Source organism: Rhinolophus hipposideros, assembly GCF_964194185.1.
Source record: "Rhinolophus hipposideros genome assembly, chromosome: 23".
Classification (NCBI taxonomy): Eukaryota; Metazoa; Chordata; class Mammalia; order Chiroptera; family Rhinolophidae; genus Rhinolophus; species Rhinolophus hipposideros.
In genome coordinates this window covers 42176203-42197404 of record NC_138069.1, presented here as the reverse complement: position 1 = coordinate 42197404, position 21202 = coordinate 42176203, and the positions used below count along the sequence as shown (strand labels likewise).

At 39.7% G+C, this 21202-nt stretch overlaps 1 protein-coding gene across 2 annotated transcripts; it reads right to left on the bottom strand.

Moving 5' to 3' along the window:
* Positions 1 to 335: 335 nt before the first annotated feature.
* Positions 336 to 19235, bottom strand: RBAK (RB associated KRAB zinc finger). 2 transcript variants are annotated; one of them, XM_081035961.1, is made up of 5 exons: positions 18923 to 19235; positions 17443 to 17501; positions 10752 to 10878; positions 10386 to 10478; positions 336 to 6384 (listed from the first exon to the last, which is right to left on the bottom strand). In XM_081035961.1, exons 2-5 carry the CDS (start codon positions 17455 to 17457, stop codon positions 4469 to 4471), a joined length of 2151 nt encoding a protein of 716 aa, XP_080892087.1. In that variant the 5' UTR covers positions 17458 to 17501; positions 18923 to 19235; the 3' UTR covers positions 336 to 4468. The 2 variants fall into 2 exon arrangements, with proteins under 2 accessions (XP_080892087.1, XP_080892088.1); XM_081035962.1 differs by lacking the exon at positions 18923 to 19235 and adding an exon at positions 18755 to 18844.
* Between the last annotated feature and the right edge of the window lie 1967 nt (positions 19236 to 21202).

Below are 21202 nucleotides of genomic sequence, written 5' to 3'. Positions count from 1 at the left end.
GTCTGAGAAATAAAATCAAGGACACACAGTGCGCTCCATCAAATGTCACCACTCATCCTTGCTGGGCCATAAGCTCAGCCACCACTGCCGCCCAATACCCAGCGCTTTATTTTTTATGGTGCAATCTTAACAATGGCTTCACTCACTCACATTTGTGCTGTTAACCGTGTACCTTACATTTGCAGAAAACTTTTAAATATAATTTTTCATCCAATCAAACTCACCATTATATTTACTTATCTCCAAGAAGGGTCACCTCTGTGATAGGGTAATGGTTAAGATGAACCCTGAATTCAGAAATGTGAAAAACAATTTGTCTGAGAAAATATGAAATGTTTACACACATTAGTTCTTTATTGTAAAGAGGCAGTTCAGACCCATTTATATATGCAAAAGGGTAGGATGACAAAATATGTAATGGCCCCACCACTTTTCAAACATTTTACTTAAAATATACATTATATTAAGTTTTAAGGTCACAGTGTAGGAAATCTTAGTAGTTGCCATTAAAGCTACTATAGAGTATTTCCTGCACAGAATTATGCAAAATCTACCATTTAATTCCTGTTACACAGCATATTTATACACGTCTAGAAAAATATGGCAAAAGAGTGCTGAGCAACAGAAATGGTAGACATGTGATTTTAAAACTTTTTATGCAAGTATAATATACATGCAGAAAACAAACACATCTTAAGTGCACAGAACACTCAAGATATTCAGCACCCAGGTTTAGAAAGTATTATCAGCACCCTTTTCAGTCTTTGCCAAGCTAACTGCTATCCTGACTTCTAATAAAATTAACATGCCTTTTCAAGTTTGCTGGTCATCTGAATACCCTCTTTTGTGAAGTAGGTGTCCAAGTCTTTTGCCCATTTTCTGTTTTTGATTTGTAGCTATTTTGCCTGTTCTTACACTGTGTATAGATGGAATCACACAAGATATGTTTGTGTCTGGACTCCTTCATTCGGCATTGTGAAATTGAGTTGTTATTCGTTCATTCTCTTTGCTTTACAGCATTCTATAATGGAAACATACCACTTACGTTCATTTACTCTACTGCATATGGTTTCTGCAGTTTTACACCATGAATATTCTAACGCATGTCCTTTGGTGATCGTAAGTAAGCATGGTAGACCTGAGCATTTCTGCTAGGTTTGGGTTAAAAAGGTATCCACATGTTCAACTGGAAATAACAGCTTTCCAAAATGGTTATATCAATTGGCACCATCAGCAGCAGTGTAGACTTCCTGTTGTTTAAACTTGCCAAAACTGGGTGCTTTTTCATGTTTTTCAAAAATAATTCTAACCATTTCAGTGGACCGGTAGAAGTACCACACAGTATTTTAAATGTCTGCATTTTCCTGATTACTAATAAAATTAACATACCTTTTCATGTTTGCTGGCCATCTGGATACTCTCTTTTGTGAAGTAGACGTCCAAGTCTTTTGCCAATTTTCTGTGATTTTGATTTGTAGGTGTTCTTTTATATTTTACATCAGGGGTCACCAACTAAGGCCGGCAGGCCAAATCCAGACTGCCACCTGCGCTTGTGAATAGTGTTATTGGGACACAGCCACATTCATCTGTTTTTGTATATGGCTTTCACCATACAGTAGCAAAGGTGAGAAACTGTGACAGACTCTCTAGCTTGTAACGTCCAAAATACTACCTGGCCCCCTTACCAGAAACACTTACCAGCCCCTCTAAACTCAAGTGTGCAGTCATATATGAAATACCTCCTACCCCTTTGTGGTTTGCCTATTTGATTTCTTAATGGGTCTTTTTGATAAAAAGAAGTTTTAAAACCTAATATATCCAAATGAACATGTTTTATTTTATGGTTTAGGGCTTTTTGAATCTTAAAAAAAAATTTTGTTTAGCATAAGGTTACAGTCACCTAAGTTTCCTTCTTATAGTTTTATTACTTTACATTTCATATTTTGATCTGCAATTCATCTCAGTTGCTTTTCCAATGTTCTACTAAATTATGAACTAAAATTGACAGTATTTATTGGAAAGAACATCGTTTCCCCCATCGCACTGCATTATCATCTTCACAAAAAAATCCACTGATGGCATTCTGTATGGGCGTTTCTGGAATCTATATTCTGTTCTACTGGTCAATTTGTCGGTGTCAACACCACACCATCGTAACTTCCATGGCTTTATAACAGGTCTTGCTATCGCCAACATTAAGTCATCTTGCTATCTATTCTAGAAGATAGCCTTGACTATTACCGGTCTTTTGAATTTTCACATAAATTTCAGAATTAGCTAATTTTAAAGAACTACCAGGACTTTAATATTGCATTGAATATATGAGTTAATTTGGGAAAAACTGACATCTTTTTAAGATTGTCCTGGAATCCATGAACTAGATATGTCCCTCCCAGTTTTGTAACTGTTTTTTCTGGACACAGTTCTTGAAAATATGGTTAGATAATTTTTCCCCTAGGCACTTGAGGATTTTTTATGCTACTGTAAGTGGTATTGCTTTTAAAACTTTCATTTTCTATGATCATTGATGGTATATTTTTAAAAATTATTCTTAATGAACATTTTTGCAGGGACCTTGCATATTTACTCATTAATTCTAATAATCCTAATTATCTGTATATTCCTCAGAATTTTCTATGTACAAAAATCACATCGTCTGCAAATAAAAGTTTTACTTCTTTCTGATCGTTATGCCTTTTGATTATTTTCCCCTTACTTTCCTGGCTAGGTCTTCCTGCACGATATTGATTAGTGATAGTAAATATCCTGATCTATTTTTTTGATCTTGGGAGAAAACTTTCAATACTTCATCATTAGTTATGCTGTTGACTGTACTTTAAGATACTCTTTACCCAATTAAAGAAGTTCCTTTCTATCCAGTTTGCTAAGAACATAAACGGATGGTGATTTTACCATATTAATTGCCTGCCTACTAGGCTACTTTGCTTCATGTGATGTGTTAGTTATTGATTTATTATTAAAACACCCTCACATTGCTGGAGTAAGACATAGTTCATTTCTTTTGTTTGCCCAGAATTGGGTCATGTGATCACTAGAAAACAGTTATTGGCAATCAGAATGGAATTATCATGATCGGTTTAGACCAGGGGTGTCCAAACTGAGGCCTGCGGGCCAACTGCAGTGGAACCGCAATCCATTTTTTATTGGCCCACAACAAATTCCAAAAATATATTTAGTTTAGTTAAATAAATCAGGTGAGGCAATACGTACTTCACCTTGAGTGAGTGGCCCGTCTGTTTGTGTATTTTACCGCATATGGCCCTTGGTGAAAAACATTGAAAAAAGTTTGGACACCCCTGGTTTAGACTAGTCAGGATTTACCCTCTGAGTCATGTGAAGAAATGACAAACATCCAAACTCTTTCATCAAGGAAAGAGGGAAGAAAGGACATTGAATTAACCAAAAATGTCTGCTAGACATGTGTATTAACATGTTCCAAAACATTGGGAATAAGGGGCAGTGCACAAAATAATAACACTGTACTAATAGCAAATAAAAGTACAGATAAAACTTCTAAATTACATAACATTAGCACACTGCACACTCAAACTTACGGGTTAAAAACAAAAGTGGTATGAGAGCTGGGCATATTTTATAGAGTATTAAAAGTACAGTTGCTCTTTTTCATTGAAACAAACAACTCCAAATTATGCATAGCTTATGAAAATAGCATATTTTAAAATCTTTTTTGCTCAAATATAGTTGGAAAATACAAAAATCACTGGTTTTTCTACTGATGAGGCATTTACTAGCTCATTTGTAAATGCCTCTAAAGAATAGAAAATTAAGTATTTCACTTTGTACTTGTCAAATAGTTCACCAACACTATAACATGGGTTAGTACTTTTTGCCATCTTAATACTCAAATAAAAATACTGCCTTTTCACAAATTATTCAAATCCCAATTTACATAGAGCTGCATAGAATTATTGTTAGGTTGCATTTTTAAAACATGAGGAAAATTCCATATGGGTATTTAATGCTACTGACCTCATCAAATCCTGACGATTTGAAAACTTCACTTTATACAATGAAGGTTTATTCAGAGCTGATAGCTTCTGATATCGTTCTTATAAACACATGATTTTACATCAGAAATATGGCTTTTAGTATAACATTTCCAAGATAATATATTTTTCCACATTTATTATTGTAACAGATTTCGCTGTGGTAAGATTCCCTGATATGTAAATACAACTTGAATCCAAAATAAATATTAAATATTCATAAAGTTTCACTCCTGTATAATCTAGTATCCAATGAGTTGTAGGGTCTGGCTGAAAGCTTTGCTTCTTGTTGCATTCTGAGGGATTCCTCTGTGTGAAAATTCAGATGAAAATGAAAATAATGCCTAAGTGCTTTTCCCCATTCAGAAACATGAACTCAGACCATGATATCTGATACCAAATAATTATGTTCAGAGGGTTTTCTAAAATGAGATTCGACTTCACAGGAGATTTTCCACATCAAGTACATTTATATTTCCTCTCCTATGGATTCTCTGATGGCTATTGAAGGCTGATCTGTGGTGGAATTTTTTCCCACATTCATTACATTCATAGGGCTTCTCACCAGAATGAGTTCTGTAATGTACAGTGAGGTATGACTTCTGAGAAAACACTTTCCCACATTCGTTACATTCATAGGGTTTCTCTCCTGAATGGCTTCTGTAGTGTACGGTGAGGTTTGACATCCGAGAGAAAACTTTTCCACATTTACTACATTCATAGGGCTTCTCTCCTGAATGAATTCTGTGATGTATAGTGAGATATGACTTCTGAGAAAAGAACTTTCCACATTCATAACACTCATAGGGTTTCTCTCCTGTGTGTACTCTCTGATGTCTAAAGAGGGATGAATTATGGGAGAAGGTTTTCCCACATTCGTTACATCCATAGGGCTTCTCTTCTGAATGACTTCTATAATGTATAGTGTAATATGACAACTCAGAGAACAACTTTCCACATATATTACATTCATAGGATTTCTCCCCTTTTGGAAGTGACGGGTGCCCATCGAAGGCTGAATTTTCCAGGAAGGTTTTCCCACATTCATTACATTCATAGGGTTTTTCTCCTAAAGGAGTAGTATGATGGTCAGTGAGATAGGAGAACTGGGAGAACTTTCCGCACTCACTACATTCATGGGATTTTTCATCTGTGTGTACTTTTCTATGTCTAATGAAGGCTGAATTTAAATTGAAGGTTTTGCCACATTCATTACATTCATAGGGTTTCTCTTCTAAATGACTTCTATAATGTATAGTGAGGTACGATACCCGAGAAAAAAATTTTCCACACTCACTACATTGATAGGGTTTCTCTCCTGTGTGGGTTCTCTGATGTGTAATAAGGGTAGATTTTCGGTAGTAGGATTTCCCACATTCATTACATTTATAAAGTTTCTCTCCCGTATGTGTTCTCTGATGGTCACTGAGGGCTGACTTGCGGGAGAAGGATTTTCCACATTCATTACATGGATAAGGTCTCTCTCCCGAATGATTTCTCTGGTGTAGAGTGAGATGTGTCTTCTGGCAGAAGGTTTTCCCACATTCATTACATTCATAGGGTTTTTCTCCTGAATGAGTTCTCAGATGTTGAGTGAGATGTAACTTCTGACAAAAAGTTTTTCCACATTCGTTACACTTATAGGGCTTCTCCTCTAAGTGTGATCTCCGATGTACAGTGAGGGTTCCCTTTTGGCTAAAGGATTTCCCACAGACATTACATTCATAAGGTTTCTCTCCTGTGTGAGCCCTCTGATGTATAATAAATTTTGACTTTTTACAGAAGGATTTTCCACATTCTCTGCATTCAAAGGGCTTCAATTCCATTTGTGATCTCTGGTACACATTAAAATTTGACATCTGGAGGAACTCTGATCCAGAATCATTCCACTCATAGGGCTTCTCCCCCATATAAGCTCTCTTATGAGTAATGAAAACGGCTTCATTGTCTAAGGCTTCCATGCACTCATTATATTCAAACGGTTTCTCCAAAATATTAATTTTCTGAAGAATATTTTCTTCATTTTGAGAATAGCCTTCCCCATTTTGATCAAATTCATAGGGTTTCTCTCCATGATATGTTTTCCCACATTCAGTACATTCATCAGGTTTCTTTCTTGCATAGCTTCCATCACTAATAATTAATTCCGAAGTAGAGTCTAAATTCTTTCCACATGAGACACAATTATGAGATATGCTTGAAGGAACAAGGCTTGTTTCTGTATTACAAGATTTATCAAATGCATTCTCTCTTTCTTCAATCAGGGTTTTGCTATTGATATAAACAGCTTGCCTGGAATGTTCATCTTCATTTTCTTGGATTCTGTTTGTCATGTCATCAACTTTCCAGACTTCTTCTAAAAAGGAACAAAATTAAACAAACCTGTGAATCCAAACACACCAGCTATAGAATGGAAGTGGTACTCAAATGCCCTACTGTGGGGTTGATGCTGGCTTCTGGGCCAATCTCCACAAATAAAAATAATTACAAATACCTAGTCCTCTTTCCCCTTTGATTTGTCATACAAACACGCATACAAACACACATAAACACACACACACACACACACACACACACACACAAGTGTGGCTGAGGGAAGCATGGTAAAGGGATGAGAGTGGGATAAGACTCAGCACAACTGGAAAAAGGGAGAATAAATTGATGTTGAACACAAGTACATTTGTTATTTACAAATATGTTTGTAGAAAAGGTGAAATAAATACAAGAAATGATCAGTAGAGGAAAAGGCATTGAAAAAGTGCTAGATCCAGGCAGAAATTGGAAGACTCAAGAGCAAATAGGGTCAGTGGGAGAACCAGGACAATTACTGTATGTATATTCAAAGGAAATATTCAAGCATGGATTACATTTGGGAGAAATAGATTACAATTTACATTAAACTGTAAGATACCATTTCATAACAAGATTACCTAGCAACATCTTCACTAGCATAGACCTTTCCAAAACTTCTGCCTCTTTGTTCTACACATAAATCTAAATAAACATTCTAAAACATTCTCCGAATTCCTCATGTTTAGATAGTTCTAAAAGCTGCAAATTCCTCATGTTTAGATAGTTCTAAACGCTGCAAATTGTTCATGTTTACATAGTTCTAAAAGCTCCGAATTCCTCGTTTAGATAGTTCTAAAAGCTCCGAATTCCTCATGTTTAGATAGTTCTAAAAGCTCCGAATTCCTCGTGTTTTCTAAAAGCTCCGAATTCCTCATGTTTAGATAGTTCTAAAAGCTCCGAAGTCCTCATGTCTAGAAAGCTCCACAACTAGCTCCAACTCCCTAGCCCTGATTCAGAGTCACCTGGACGGAGAGTTCCAGGCACATAACTGCCCGAAAGATGTAAGACAGACCAGACAGCAAGAGAGCTTTCCAATAAGATCAGCTTTCTGAAGTGTTCTTATTATGAGACTATTACGTGAATAGTCTTATTTACTAGTTTGCACAACAGGGCATAGTTGGTTAAGAGCACTGGAACCCCAACTCAAACACAGTATAGGCTGGGGGACCTTAGTCAAGTTATGTAACTGTGATGTAGTCTCACTCACCTGAAATGTGGATGATGGTGCCTAAATCACAGCGCTGGGAAAGGACTAATTTATTCATTCCTTACCATGAGTCTGTGCTCATGTTAGCACATGTAATCTGCTCAGAACAGTTTGTAACACAAAACAAATGCTCATTACATTTCATCATTAATTTTCTGACTTAAATTTCCTAAAACTAGTCATTACCCTGAAACAACACTGTAACTTAATTCTGAATATGAACAAGAGTTCCCATATTCCTGGGTTTCATTTGGTATAAAACCTTAATTATCAGATTCCTAAAGCTGCCCCTACAACATTAACTTTATCTATGCATTTTTAAAATTTTTTGATCCTCTAAACTATTTTTAGGTGTTCTCATCCACATTCAATGCAATACTGACAGTTCTGCGCTCAGAAATCTACGAAATCCTGAGTCCAAAAGCCCCATATACCAACAGAAAAAAAGAAAGAGAAAGTTGTCATTCACTGGTAAGATTTTGCATTACTTAAATATATAATATATATTCAAACTAGCATAGCATGGATCATCCAAAAATACCTCTGCTCCAGGAAGTCTAGGCTCATTCTCCACCATGAGTCTGTGCTCACGTTCTTGTTCGTGCAATTTGACATCTAGTGTTGGTTTTACTCAAACCCTGTCTATATTTCAGGAAAAGCTTTAAAATATTTATCAAGTCTCTTCCCAGCTTTTTGAAGTTCTCCTCCCTTCAATTTTAAAACAGCTTTAACACAAAATTGTATAATACGTATTTGAATATAAATATTCCATGTGAAAGCTGAATTTTGAATTAGTTCATGCAGCTATGTTCTTCTTTCCTAACTAATACCTATGCCTGTGGCAAGTATGACTACGTTTCCTATCTTCTTTGTATCTCTCTGTGATTAGAAATTATAGTTCCTAAACTGCTCAAATGGGGTGCTTTCACATTCCATCCTAACCCCTACCTGTTTTATCAGAATCTATAGTTAAAAATAAAAAATAATAAATAAATAAATAAATAAATAAACTGTATCTCAATGACAAATGATAAAGGTCTTGCATTACCTAGAGATTCAGTTAGTCAATGAAAAATCTACTGAATGTCTTCTATAAGTTACATGTCAAAGCAGAGTCAAAAAATCCTTCCTCTGGAGGATTATAATTCAGGCAAAGAAAAAGCTCAAGAAACAAATATATGCCACGACATATCAGAGTACACAAAATATACATCGAACTTTTGTGTTAACAATTACCAAGTGAAATGGGTATTAAGAGATACTGGCATGGTGAATGAGTAATAAAGGAAACCTCAGATAGGAGATGAACTTTCAAGCTCCAATTTAAAGAATGAAGTTCTAGAGGTTCTGTTGCACAACAATGCAAATATAGTTAACACGACTGAACTGTATACTTAAAAATGGTCCAAATGGAAATTTTAGGTATGTTTTTTGTTATTATAATTGAGGGAAAGGGAAGGACAATGTATGATCTGGACAAGAAAAGTGCACACAAAAGCAAAGGACAATGATAATCTGACCAGAAGATATTTAGAAATCTGGACCAAATGGAATTTAACAAGAGTTTGGGGAAACAAAACACTAATTTTGATAAGCAAAATAACAGCATACTGTGTAGGACCAGAGGAGAGGAGAATTTCAATTCCATTTAAGAACAGAGCAGTTATAGGCTCATCTTGTCAGCCTGGTGACTAGATCAACTGGATATTTCAGAGAAATAGATTTTTCAATTTCCAAACAGGATTCACAGTAATCCAGGTGTGAGAAAATATCGTTTATACTGATGTCCGAAGACACTAAGAATATGCAAATTTTAAGGCATTTCACAAAAGAAAAAAAAGAACGATTAGTACATGTAATCAATAAAGGGAGGTGGGGAAGATGCACAGAACTTGTGATTTGGGAAAGTTCATTCTGAGAAGAGGTGGGGGAGAAAGGAGAGAGGGAGGGAGGAAGGGGATTATCTCACTGGAACTTTCATCTGTCAGGTAAAATTGTCAATGAGGCTACAGGATAAAGGCGTTAATGAGCAGCATAAATACAAATCAAAAAGTCTTAAAAGTTGAGAGGAGATGAACCCTTTGAATGAATGTGAAGAAAACTAAAGAAGTGGAAAACAAGTCACAGGGAGCAGTCCTGAGGAAGGCAAGTGAATGAACCAAAATTCACTGACGAGAGAAATACTACCTGAATGTTTAGTGTGGACACGGGAATGACACACAGACAGACATGGAGGAGCACTTGGGGAAAAAAAGAAGCCCAGCTAGTGAAGCAGCACCAAACCAACCGAGGCTGCACCTCACAAATAGTGAGCAGCACCTCCAAACAAGTGCAAGTGCACACCTTGGCCAGGAGGTGACTGGCCTTACCTCCTTCAGGAGAGGACAACATGCTGGTATCTGAGTACACAGGGCAGGGAGGTAAACCAGGGTAGAAAGCAAGCCAGAGGCATTTCACAGCAAGGATAGAAAACAAGATAAAAAGAATGGACATCAAAGTCTTGAGTAAGTATTTCTATTAGACTTCTGAATGCCTGAAAACAACGGAATTCTATGACAATGGAGAGTAGGCAAGTTACTGAAAATGCAAGAGCAAGGAACAGGCCCTCAGTCCTGGTAAGCACAGAAGGTCGCTACACATGTAAATCAAATGTAAAACCCAACAAGGAGCTGGCATGTATGTGCTGGAAGGAGAGTGCTGGAGGTGCGATTTAGGGCATCTGAGGCACAGAGAGACCATAGGTCACTCCCCCAAGTCTGGGTGACCATTTCTAAGTCTGTAACATTCTACTAACTCACCTGGACTCTGACACGGGAGGTCACCTTCTGCTATCCATGGCTCTTCTCCCTGCTCCAACTTGACGATCACATTTGGTTTGGTGCTATCGTACCCTGTGAGTGGGAAATGGACATGGACTTGGACCAACTGCTCAGCTTTCAGAGCTCTGAGTAGAAGGTGCTGCCTCAGGGGCCATATAACACAGTGCCCCATTTTGCACCTTATCAAAATGAAAACCTTTTGTGGAGAAGCAGAGATACAAATGCTCTACCTGGTGCCTAAAAGGAATTAAAAGTCTTATCACTTATTTTTTTAAACTTGAGGATAAAAATCATTCAATTAGAAGCCCCCACATAGCAGCAACTCAGTAAGCAAGCTGCCCTCACCCACGGAGACCAGGTGGCTGTAGTTCTCCAGCATCACATCCCTGTAGGTTGTCTTCTGCTCAGGGTCCAGCTGCTGCCACTCCTCCTGGGTGAAGTCCACGGCCACGTCCTGGAATGACACTGGCCCCTGTAATGACACCGTGATCGGAATTGGGTGACACGGAGATGTACAGGGATAAGAGCTTACCGAGCTCACTGGTAAAGTCAACTATGAACATTGTATACTTTTTCTTCAGTTGCCTTTGCTGGTTGGTCCTCCCCTCCCTGCCTCTTCAGGTTGGTGCCCCAGGACTGTCCCTTCCTTCCCACACTCACTCCTCTGGTGATCTCCTTACTGTCAGCTCTTTGAGCCTCTAACTCTTATTCTCAAGCCAATGTGTGACTAGGTTTTCTACTTCCTTCAAGTTTTATCTCAAACACCTCATTCTCGCAGTGGGGTTACTGGAGTGATGTATACAAGATGGAGGACGGATTAACAGAGAAAGAAATTCTGTTTAATTTTATGTTTGTAGATTAGGCTTCACAGGTTCTGCTGGGTATTCTACAGGATTAAGGGGAAGGGAGAGGAGAAAGTGTCTAAAACACCAACGGCAAAAGCTGAAGCAGCATCAATATTAGGATGTTGGCATAGAGCAGAGAGACCAAGAAAACACTTCCTTAAAGACAGCTTTTTCAGAGAGTAAGAGCTGATTCTAAGTCGCCAGAGTAAACTGAATATACACAATTACTTTCCTGCCTCAAAAAAAGACAAAAACCCATAAAGTCCAATTCAAAAAAATATAACAACAGGGTACATTCTCATAGAAGCACTGGAACGCAGAGATTACCAACAGCTGGGAATTCTTTGAAGAAATTCCTCAGATATAGAGAAGCGTGGATGAGAAATCAGCCATGGAACATACTTTATCCAGGGCGGCAGCTGGGCTGCAGAGAAGTGAAGTGAACGGCAGACTCTCCAGGAGAGCCCTTGAAAATCTCCAGGCCCATCCAGAGGGTCCCATACCAGTAGTGTGGTCAGAGAAAACAACCACAGGACTGCCTGAGAAGCTTGAGTGGCCCCCTGTTCTCAGCACACAGCACGGCCAGGTGCGTGCTGAATCTGACAAGAACCCTCTGGCTCCGGGCCCTGTGGCCAAGACACAGCAGAGCACAAGACACCCCAGACCAGCATACGGTCACTGTCCAAACAGAAAACTTCCGTCTGGGATACTAGGAATGTGGGTGTAATCCCAGACAGCCTCAGACAAACCAGCAGAGTCAACTCTATCCATGTTGGATATGGATGTTTGTCCTAAAGGCTACTCTCAGAAAACTGCTCTCAACATAAAGCCACACAAGCAACTTCACTGTATCTGCCAACTCACCACTGGTTCAAACGGAGTGGTGCGTACACATTCTGTGCAGCAGGAGACACGGTCAACAGAGAAAAAAGGCAGCCCACAGAAAGGGAGAGAAATATTTGCAAATCACATCTGATAAGGAATTAATATCTAGAATACAGAAAGAATGCCTAAAACACAACAAAAAAACACCATTCAAAAATGGGCAAAGGACCTGAAAAGACATTTCTCTAAAGACACATGAATGGCCAACAAGCACATGAAAAGATGCTGAGCAGCATTAATGACTAGGGAAACGCAAATCAAAACCACAATGAAATACCGCTTCACACCCATTATGATGGCAACGATGAAAAAAAAAGAACAGGTGTCAGAGAAACTGGAACCCTTGTATACTATTGGTGGGAATGTAAAATGGTGCAGCTCCTGTGGAAATAGTACGATGGTTCCTCAAAAAATCAAAAATAGGATTAGCACATGATCCAGCAATTCCACTTCTGGGTCTATACCCAAAAAAACAGAAGGCGAGGACTTGAAGAGATATTTGTATACCTTTGTTCATAGCAGAATTATTCCAATAGCTAAAATGTGGAAGCAACCCAACTGTCTACTAATGAATGAATGTTTAAGCAAAAGGTGGTATATACATACACTGGATTATTATTCAGCCTTACAAATTAAGGAAATTCTGACACACGTTACAACATGGATGAGCTTTGAGGATGTTATGCTAAGTGAAATAAGCCAGTCACTGAAAGACAAACACTATATGACTCCACTTAAGAGACTCCACTTAGAGTAGTTAAAATCATAGAGACAGAAAGTAGAAGGGCAGTTGTGGGGGAGAAATGGGGAATTATTGTTTAATGGGTATAGAGTTTCAGTTTTGCAAGTTGAGAAGCTTTCTGGAGACGGATGGTGCTAATGGCTGCACAACAATATGAATGTACTTAATAATGCCATTGAGCTGTGCACTAAAAGATGGTTAAGACAGGAAATTTTGTGTCATGTGTACTTTACCACAATAAAAAACAATGAAGAGCATTCCTGAGCTGTGGGGCAAGTTCAGACAATGTAATATACAGGAAACAGGAATCACTGAAGGAAGGGGAGTGGGATTCAGAGGGAATATTTGAAGAAACGATGGTCAGATTTTTCCCCAAGTTAATGAAAACCACAAACACACAGATCCAAGAAGTTCATGATACTCAAGCACAGAAACGTGAAGAAAATGATACCAAGCCATACCACAATCAAATTGCTGAAAACCAGTGATAAAGAGAGAAGTTTAAAGCAGCAAAAGTACTGAAATGGTAATTAGGCCTTTTCTATTATTACTTAAATCTCTTGAAAAAGTAACTGTTTAACTAAAAGTAACAATATATCAAGGGATTAATACACCTGTAAAAGTAAAATGCAACAAGGGAGTAAAGGCCAAGAGAAAAATAATGGAAGGTAATTGTAAACTTCTTATAATCCAAGTGAAATGGTGTATTATTTGACTATAAACTATGATAAATTAAAGTTGCATATTATAAACCCTAAAGTACTCACTGAAAGTACAATGTTACAGTTATAGTTAATGTTATAATTAAAGTCAACGTTATAGTTAACAACCCAACAAAGGATATAAAATGGAATCATAAAAATTACTCAACTATTTGAAAGGAAGGAAGGCAAAGAAGTAAAAGGAAACAAAGATAGGACAAACAGAAAAGAAAGACAACAGACTATAATCTAACTGGTTATATTGATAATTACATTACATGTAAAAGTCTAAGAACCCCAATTAATAGGCAGAAATTGTCACATTGGATAAAGAAGCAAAACCCAACTATATGCTGCGGACAAGAAATGTCCTTTAAATATACAGACTCAAATAGGTTAAAAGTAAAAGTATAGAATAAGACATAGCATGCCAACACTACTCAAAAGAAATCTGGAATATCTATTTCACAGCACAGAGTATTACCAGGGATAAAGAAGGACATTTTCACAATGACAAAGTGGTTCATTAATCAAGAGGACTTACATGTTTCATGTATCTAATAAAATGCATGAAGCAAAAACTGGTAGAAGTGCAAGGAGAAATAGACAAAGCACAATTGCAGGAGATTGTAATTCCCTTCTCTCATGATTGATAGGACAAGTAGGCAGAAAATCAGAAAGAATACAGTACACCTGAACAACACTACCAACTTGATTTGATCGATATTTACAGATCATTACACCTGCCAAGAGCAGAATAATGCAATCATCTCAAGTGCACATAGAATGTTTCCAAGAGACACTGTATCCTGGGCCACAAACTTAAAAGGAGTTATTATTCATGTGATATTCCTGCCAAAAATGCACAGTCTATATCTCATCGTGAATATCAGTGACTCTTAAATTCAAAGAATTCTATAAAGTGATTGGCCTGTATTCTTTAAATATCATAATAGCATTGAGAAACAATTCCATGTTAAACACACTTAAAAAGTATGAAAGCTACAAGCAAGTCATAATCCTGAACTTGATCCTTTACCAGAAATTTAAAAATTGCTATAAAGGAAATTACTGGGGAAACTGGCAAAATTGGAGGACAAATTGTAGTTTAGATAAAAGTATTATATCAACATTAAGTTTCCTGAATTCAATAATTGTGCCATGGATATGTAAGAGAATATGCTTGATCTTAGTAGGTTAAATCTGAAAAATTACAGGATAAAGGGGCACGATACGACATTCACTCTCAAAAGACTCAGAAAAATATATGTATGTGCACAGAGATAATAACAAAGCAAATACAGAAAAATGTCAAAAACGAGAGTATCTGGGCAAAAGGAACATCGAAGTTCTTTGTACAATCTTTGTAACTGTTTTATAAATTTGAAGTTTTTTGTTTTGGTTTTCTGTTTTTTGGGGGGGATCAGGAGGTCCACCGTCCACGGATGGCAGAACAGTGGCACCATTTTTATTATTCACACAGTTTTATACTGTCTTAGAACAATAGTCTACACAAGTATTAGCAGAATAAGTAAGTATCAGTAGAACATTCCATTCTGTACATTGGTAACTCTGTATGTCTGTGGCTGTATTAGTGTTATCTTGTTCTTCCTGGGAAGATTGCTGAGGTGAGGCTTCCCATGAGAATGACCTTTGTCAGCGCACAGCCCGCTCCCCACATACTGCCCACTTTGTCAATACTTTAGCCCAAAACACGTCCTTTGCGCTAAAAACACAAGAAAAAAATAGATTTAAACATAAAATATAAGATAAATACATTAGAAACAACTATAATGGCTCTTGGTAACGAGGTAGAAACTTTACACTTAAGACTAAGCCTACATTGCCATGCCGATTTCCAAAAGATCTGTGTTACCCCTGCTCCCTACAACGGGACACAATGGCAATGGGACAAAATCCGCAACCACATACAAAGTATCTGGAACCATAACAATCTTAGCCTTGTTCTTAGTAATCTCCATCGAGAAATTTTTAACATTCAACATACACACAAACCCATTCTCAACCCGGCCAATATAGCTCAACAATTGCTTACCCAGCTCAAGGGGTTTAACCCGTTTAACCTTCGTTCTCGTTTCTATGTAGTATCTTTGTTCTAGTTGTAAATTTGAAGTTTTTTCAAAATAAAATGTTTCATCAAAAAGAATTCTATCAGATTTATAGGGAATGTTTCAAAAGGACTCAGAAACTAACTTGAATGGATTCCCCTGGTCAAAGATGGACCCACTTAAACATCAAAGAGAGTTGACAACTTCAGTATAAGGAAATACTTAGAATTCATTTAAACCCATGAGCTCATCATAACAAAGCAAAACACATAATCCTATTCAGTATTTTGAACATTGTCTTTCCTGTGTGAGCCATAGAATCAGAGGAGATGTTTTTCTTTCAAAAAGCATTCTAGCTAATAAATAAAGAGGAAATGGTCCAGCAGCAGACCACCATTTTGCCTCTCCGAATGAATTACTGGATCATGGCGATGAACAGCAATCATCATTTGCCAACACCACAAGACAAAGACACAAGGGTAATCTGGGCCTCCAGGAGAAAGAAGCCACCGTGGCATGGACCACACAGTCTTGCCAAAAAGAACTGCACCTAAACTAAATCGGAGCAACTTCCTGTTCTCACTACCAATTTTACAAGACGTACATGGAAAAAAAAGTAAAGTAAAAGAAGGCAATGCAATCAACACCATCCAGACTGTGAGGAACTGAGGATAAACCACCCCATTTCTTCAAAAAACAAATTGCAAAGAAACACAAGAGACATAAAGGGAGAGTTTCTATTAAACGATTTAAAAGACCTATTAACGAACCACCCTTTATGGACTCTATTTGTATTCTGATTGAAAAGAACAACCCAAAAAACAATTAGAAAATTGTGAAACATTGAACACTGGATATCCTACAAGAAAGAATGCTATTGTGGGTTATCCCCATCTACTTTTTAAAAGACTCCTTATCATTTAAAGATATGTACAGAAATACTTACAAGTAAATTGTTTTAAAAAGTCAAGGAAAGGGAGACTCCATGAAGTATCAGTTTGGAAGTAACAGATGTCAAAGAAAGATGAATGGTCTCTTGAGGTGAGGACTGCAAAATGTCCACTGGATTTGACTATAATTAGGTCACTGCTAATCTTTACCAACAGATGCAGGAAAGTGGTAAGGACAAAACCAAGACACAGAGAACTGAAATGGGAGTGGGAAGAGACAACATCTTTACTAGAGAATACCTTTTTGTGCTGTTTGCTGGGCAACCAAATAAACAGACTAACAGAAATATTTGAAGGATGAGCAGGCCATTCTCCCATGACTTAGCTTTTATCCCTGGATTGAACAATAAAAATATAAATGTGTCTATTTGGAAAAATCTCATGCACAATTTCTCCCTGGGCAGCAGGTCCTCTACTTACAACAGCCAGTAAGAGCCATATATTGAAATGATTTACTGGTTGTTACTAGGAAAGCTATCCACATTATGTAAACTTTATTAAAGACATTTTCCAAATCCGAAGAAATCTTTACAACCCACAAGTAATAAAAACAGTTTCTTCTTAAAGTCAATACAAATCCTGTCATGGATGGTATTTTCCTTTTTCTAAGATTGTCAAGATCATCAATCATATTTCCAGCTCACCTTCAATAGCCCTAAAGGATCATACCTCCTAGTCACACAAATGTGAGATTCTTCATGCAGATCTGACACTGCAATAAGTAAATTTTACATAATGTCTGTTATCTATTTCTGTTTCCATTTTAAAGTATAGATCCTTATAAACCTCCTAAAATGCATTACAAAGTAAAGTGGGAAAACATATACACAGACAGAAAACTCACCTGGGATTCATGCATTTTCTGCTGCTCTTGGAACAGTGTACAGATTGTTAACAGTGGACCTAGAGGAGAAGAAGCAAGCAGTTGAAGTCACCAGGAATCTGCCTGCCTAGGCAGGACCTCTTGCATAAGAACCACCAAAGAAAGCTCAAAAATGACACCCAGTGAACATTCAGAAGGTGTTAAGAGGATGATAACAGGACAAACGTACACTAGAACCATTCATTGTAACTACCGTGTTTCCCCGAAAATAAGACCTAACCGGACAATCAGCTCTAATGCGTCTTTTGGAGCAAAAATTAATATAAGACCCTGTCTTATTTTACTATAAGACCAAATAATATAATATAATACAATACCAGATATAATATCTTATATTATTACCAGGTCTTATTACCAGGTCTTATATTATTACCAGGTCTTATATATTACCAGGTCTTATATTAATGTTTGCTCTAAAAGACGCTTTAGAGCTGATTGTCCCGCTAGGTCTTATTTTTGGGGAAACAGGGTAGAACATAATCAGAGGTGATTACTGTCACTGGTGAACACAAACATTGAAATCTTTTTCAAGTCGTTTGCCACCAATAAATAAAAGGTGAAAAAAAACCTCATTATATTGCTTGCATATTTTCTTATTGTCCATTTAAATTGCTTAAAATAAAAGAATGCACAGAAATGCAAAATATGAGCTCTCAAAAATGGGATAAATGTGCATTCAAGGCATGGTTTTGTTTTTTAACTGACTAAACTTGGTTACCGCTGCACCCATTAAGAATCTTTTATTAAGAAAACGGTAATACAGTGGACACAACACTTGGCCTGGGAGTCTGAGTCCTGTTAGCCATCCCACCTGCACACCTGGTAACCTTGGACAAGTCACCTCCCTTCTCCGGCCCAGTCTCATCCCCTGTCAACCCAGGCTGCGGGGCACAACCCTTGCAGACCTATCCTGCACTGCTGTGTGACTCCACGGGGCAGAACCAAGAGGAAGGAATCTGCACACACTTAACCAGACGACAGAGGTCCTCACGGACCTTTACAGTCACCTTTGGAATCTGGGGACGACCAGAGGCAGAGGAAGGCGCGCTGGGGCGTGGGGGAGGAGGGGACACCACGCGTCCGCGGCGGAGGCTGTGACCCCCACTCCCCCAGGACACCTACGACTCTCAAATCTCAGGGCAGCGCCCATCCCGGAGCAGCCTGCCCCTGCCCGCCCGCCCAGGCACTCGGATCTCTGGGAAGCCGTCACACCCTCCCTGTCGCACCCTCTCGTGTCCTCGGCGCCGGGCCAGTTACCCCCAACCCTGCTCACCGCGGGTGGGAAGATCCAGAGCTGCCCCGAGGCCCGAGCTGCCCCACGGCTCCCGAGGCTGCAGGACGCGGGCTGCTCCTCCGGCGCTTCTCTCCCGGGGCCCCGCCTCTCCGCCTCCCAAGGCCGCCGTTCCGAGCAGCCGGCTCCGGGCCTACGGGACAAACTCACCCAGGAGAACGTTCCTGGGGGGGGCCCTCACTGTTCCGCGCGCCGCTGCCACGCCGCCGCGATGCAGACGGGCCGGCTCCGGAGCCTGCCGCCCCCGCGCCGCCGCCGCTCGGCCCCTCGGGCCTGGCCCGCGAGCTCCGGGGTCGCGCTCGGGGTCCGCGATCGAGCCTCCGCCCGCCTGAGCGAACACTGCCCGCACAGCCTCACGCCTGCTGGGTGCCGGCCCGGCCCGACAGCGCCGGTCCCGCAGACCCCGGGATCCTCGCCCGCTGGAGGCCAAAGCCTGGGAACCAGGACCAGCGGTGACCTGGGCACCGACAGGAAGCGACAGCAGCGCGGCGGCAGCGCGCGTGCGCGAACACGCACACAGGGCGAGGTGCACATGCGCAGGAGGACGCCGGAAGTCGGCCTGGCAGGGCCCACACGGGTATCGTGACAAATACCAGGACTCCATTTCCCATAAGTCTGCACGCCGTCACGTTAGGGACGGTCCTCAGAGCCTGCACCTCTTCCAGCGGTTAAGGGGCGCTGCGTTGAGAGGACTCCCCGCTGAGACTGGGACTCCCCTTGCCCATTTGTCTTTACTCCTGTTTGGGATCAAGGAAAGATGTCGCTTGTGTGACTGCGTTCTGGAAACCGTGCTCTGAGACTTTTCGGGTCAGAACCCAGATTTCCCTCACAAGCAGAGGGGAAGGGAGGGTTGTACCATGATCACTTAACTGAAAAGCCAGAAGTGTCGCTAAAACACTAGGATACGTGCCCAGCCGTGACATAAAATAGTACTTACTCCCTGTAGGCACATGGTTTCTCCAAGGAAGGAAAAGATCATAGAAATCGCAGCTTTTCTAGATTTCACAACAAATGCAAAAACATTGTACAAAATAGAACCCCTTTACACTATAAACATATATCAAATCACCACAACATACACTTTAAATATCTTACAGTTTTATATGTTAATTATACCTCAGTACAGCTGAAATTTTTAAAAATCAGTCGGTTCGGGGGCCAGGCACACAGCCTGGCACTTCCTCCCCGCCCCCAGCCCAGCCTGTCCCAGGAGTGTCCCCTGCTGGGGAGGACACTGCAGGATGAGGACAGGTGTCCCGTCTCTGTGCACGGTCAACTGTTCGGAAGCAACTTTGCGTTTGAGGACACGGACTTACAAATCTTGAAGATGGATGCCAGTTAGCTTAATAAAGTTGATGCATTAAAGAGAAAAAAGAAACAGGAAAAAACAGAGGCAACTAATTAGAAAATTAAGGGTGGAAAAGGCATCTTCAAGGACAATGTCAAAAGAGATGGAAAGTGTGAAGAGAGAGTGAAATATTTGAACACAAAAAATAAAAAATGTCTAGATGATAGAAAATAAATTAAGTGAAAAATATGACAAATTAGGGGAAATAGTTGTATTTTTTACAAATACAAAAAGAGAAAGCTTTCTATTCTAAATACCGAAACATGAAGAGAGCTCAATGAAGCTGCCGCGATGGCCAAGATGGAATCACAGGGTCCAGATTTACCACCCTCCCATCCCCAGCTTAAAGAAGTTTTTCAAAAGGGAGAAATAGATGAAACGACACTTTTCAGCCATTCAGAAAGAGAGGTGAGCCCAGAGAGAGTCCAGGCCACAGTACAGGGGGACGGGAGGGGAGGCTGGGGGGCGCCCAGCCTGTCTCTGAGCTGAAGGGACAGAGTTGGGTGTTGAGTGGGCACAGCATCTGAGGTTTGCAGGGCAGAGAGGGCACAGAGGGCACCCCAGTCTTCTGCTGAGTGCTGCTCAGTGCACATGGGTGAGGTGATATCTGGACGCCTGGGACTCAGGCTGATGGGCACTCTGCTCATGTTCACTGTCAGGCTTCCAAGGTGCTCAGTGCAGCTGCCATCCTTTACCTGGTGAACATGGAAAGAACATAGAGAAATGGGCCCTGGAGTTTTCCTGGCCCAGGCCCAGAGTTGTACTCACTGTCACTCACATTCCAGCATTTCATGGGTGAGAATTCAGGCACAGGCCATGCTTCATAGCAGCAAGAGCTGGGAAGACCATTCTTGGTTACACAGCCACTTCCAAGAGCAACTCTGGAGAAGCACAGTTTGTGCAGGATTACTTTAACGCTGCATATCAGTTGGGGAAATCAGGAATGCGTTACCTGCCCATTCATTTGGATGAATTATTATTTCCTTTTTAAGAGGATATCCTGAAGAAAACTTGTAATAGAAATACTTCCTCTGTCGTTTTCATATGTATCTAAATCTTTTTAAAAGCTAAAGAAGTCTCTT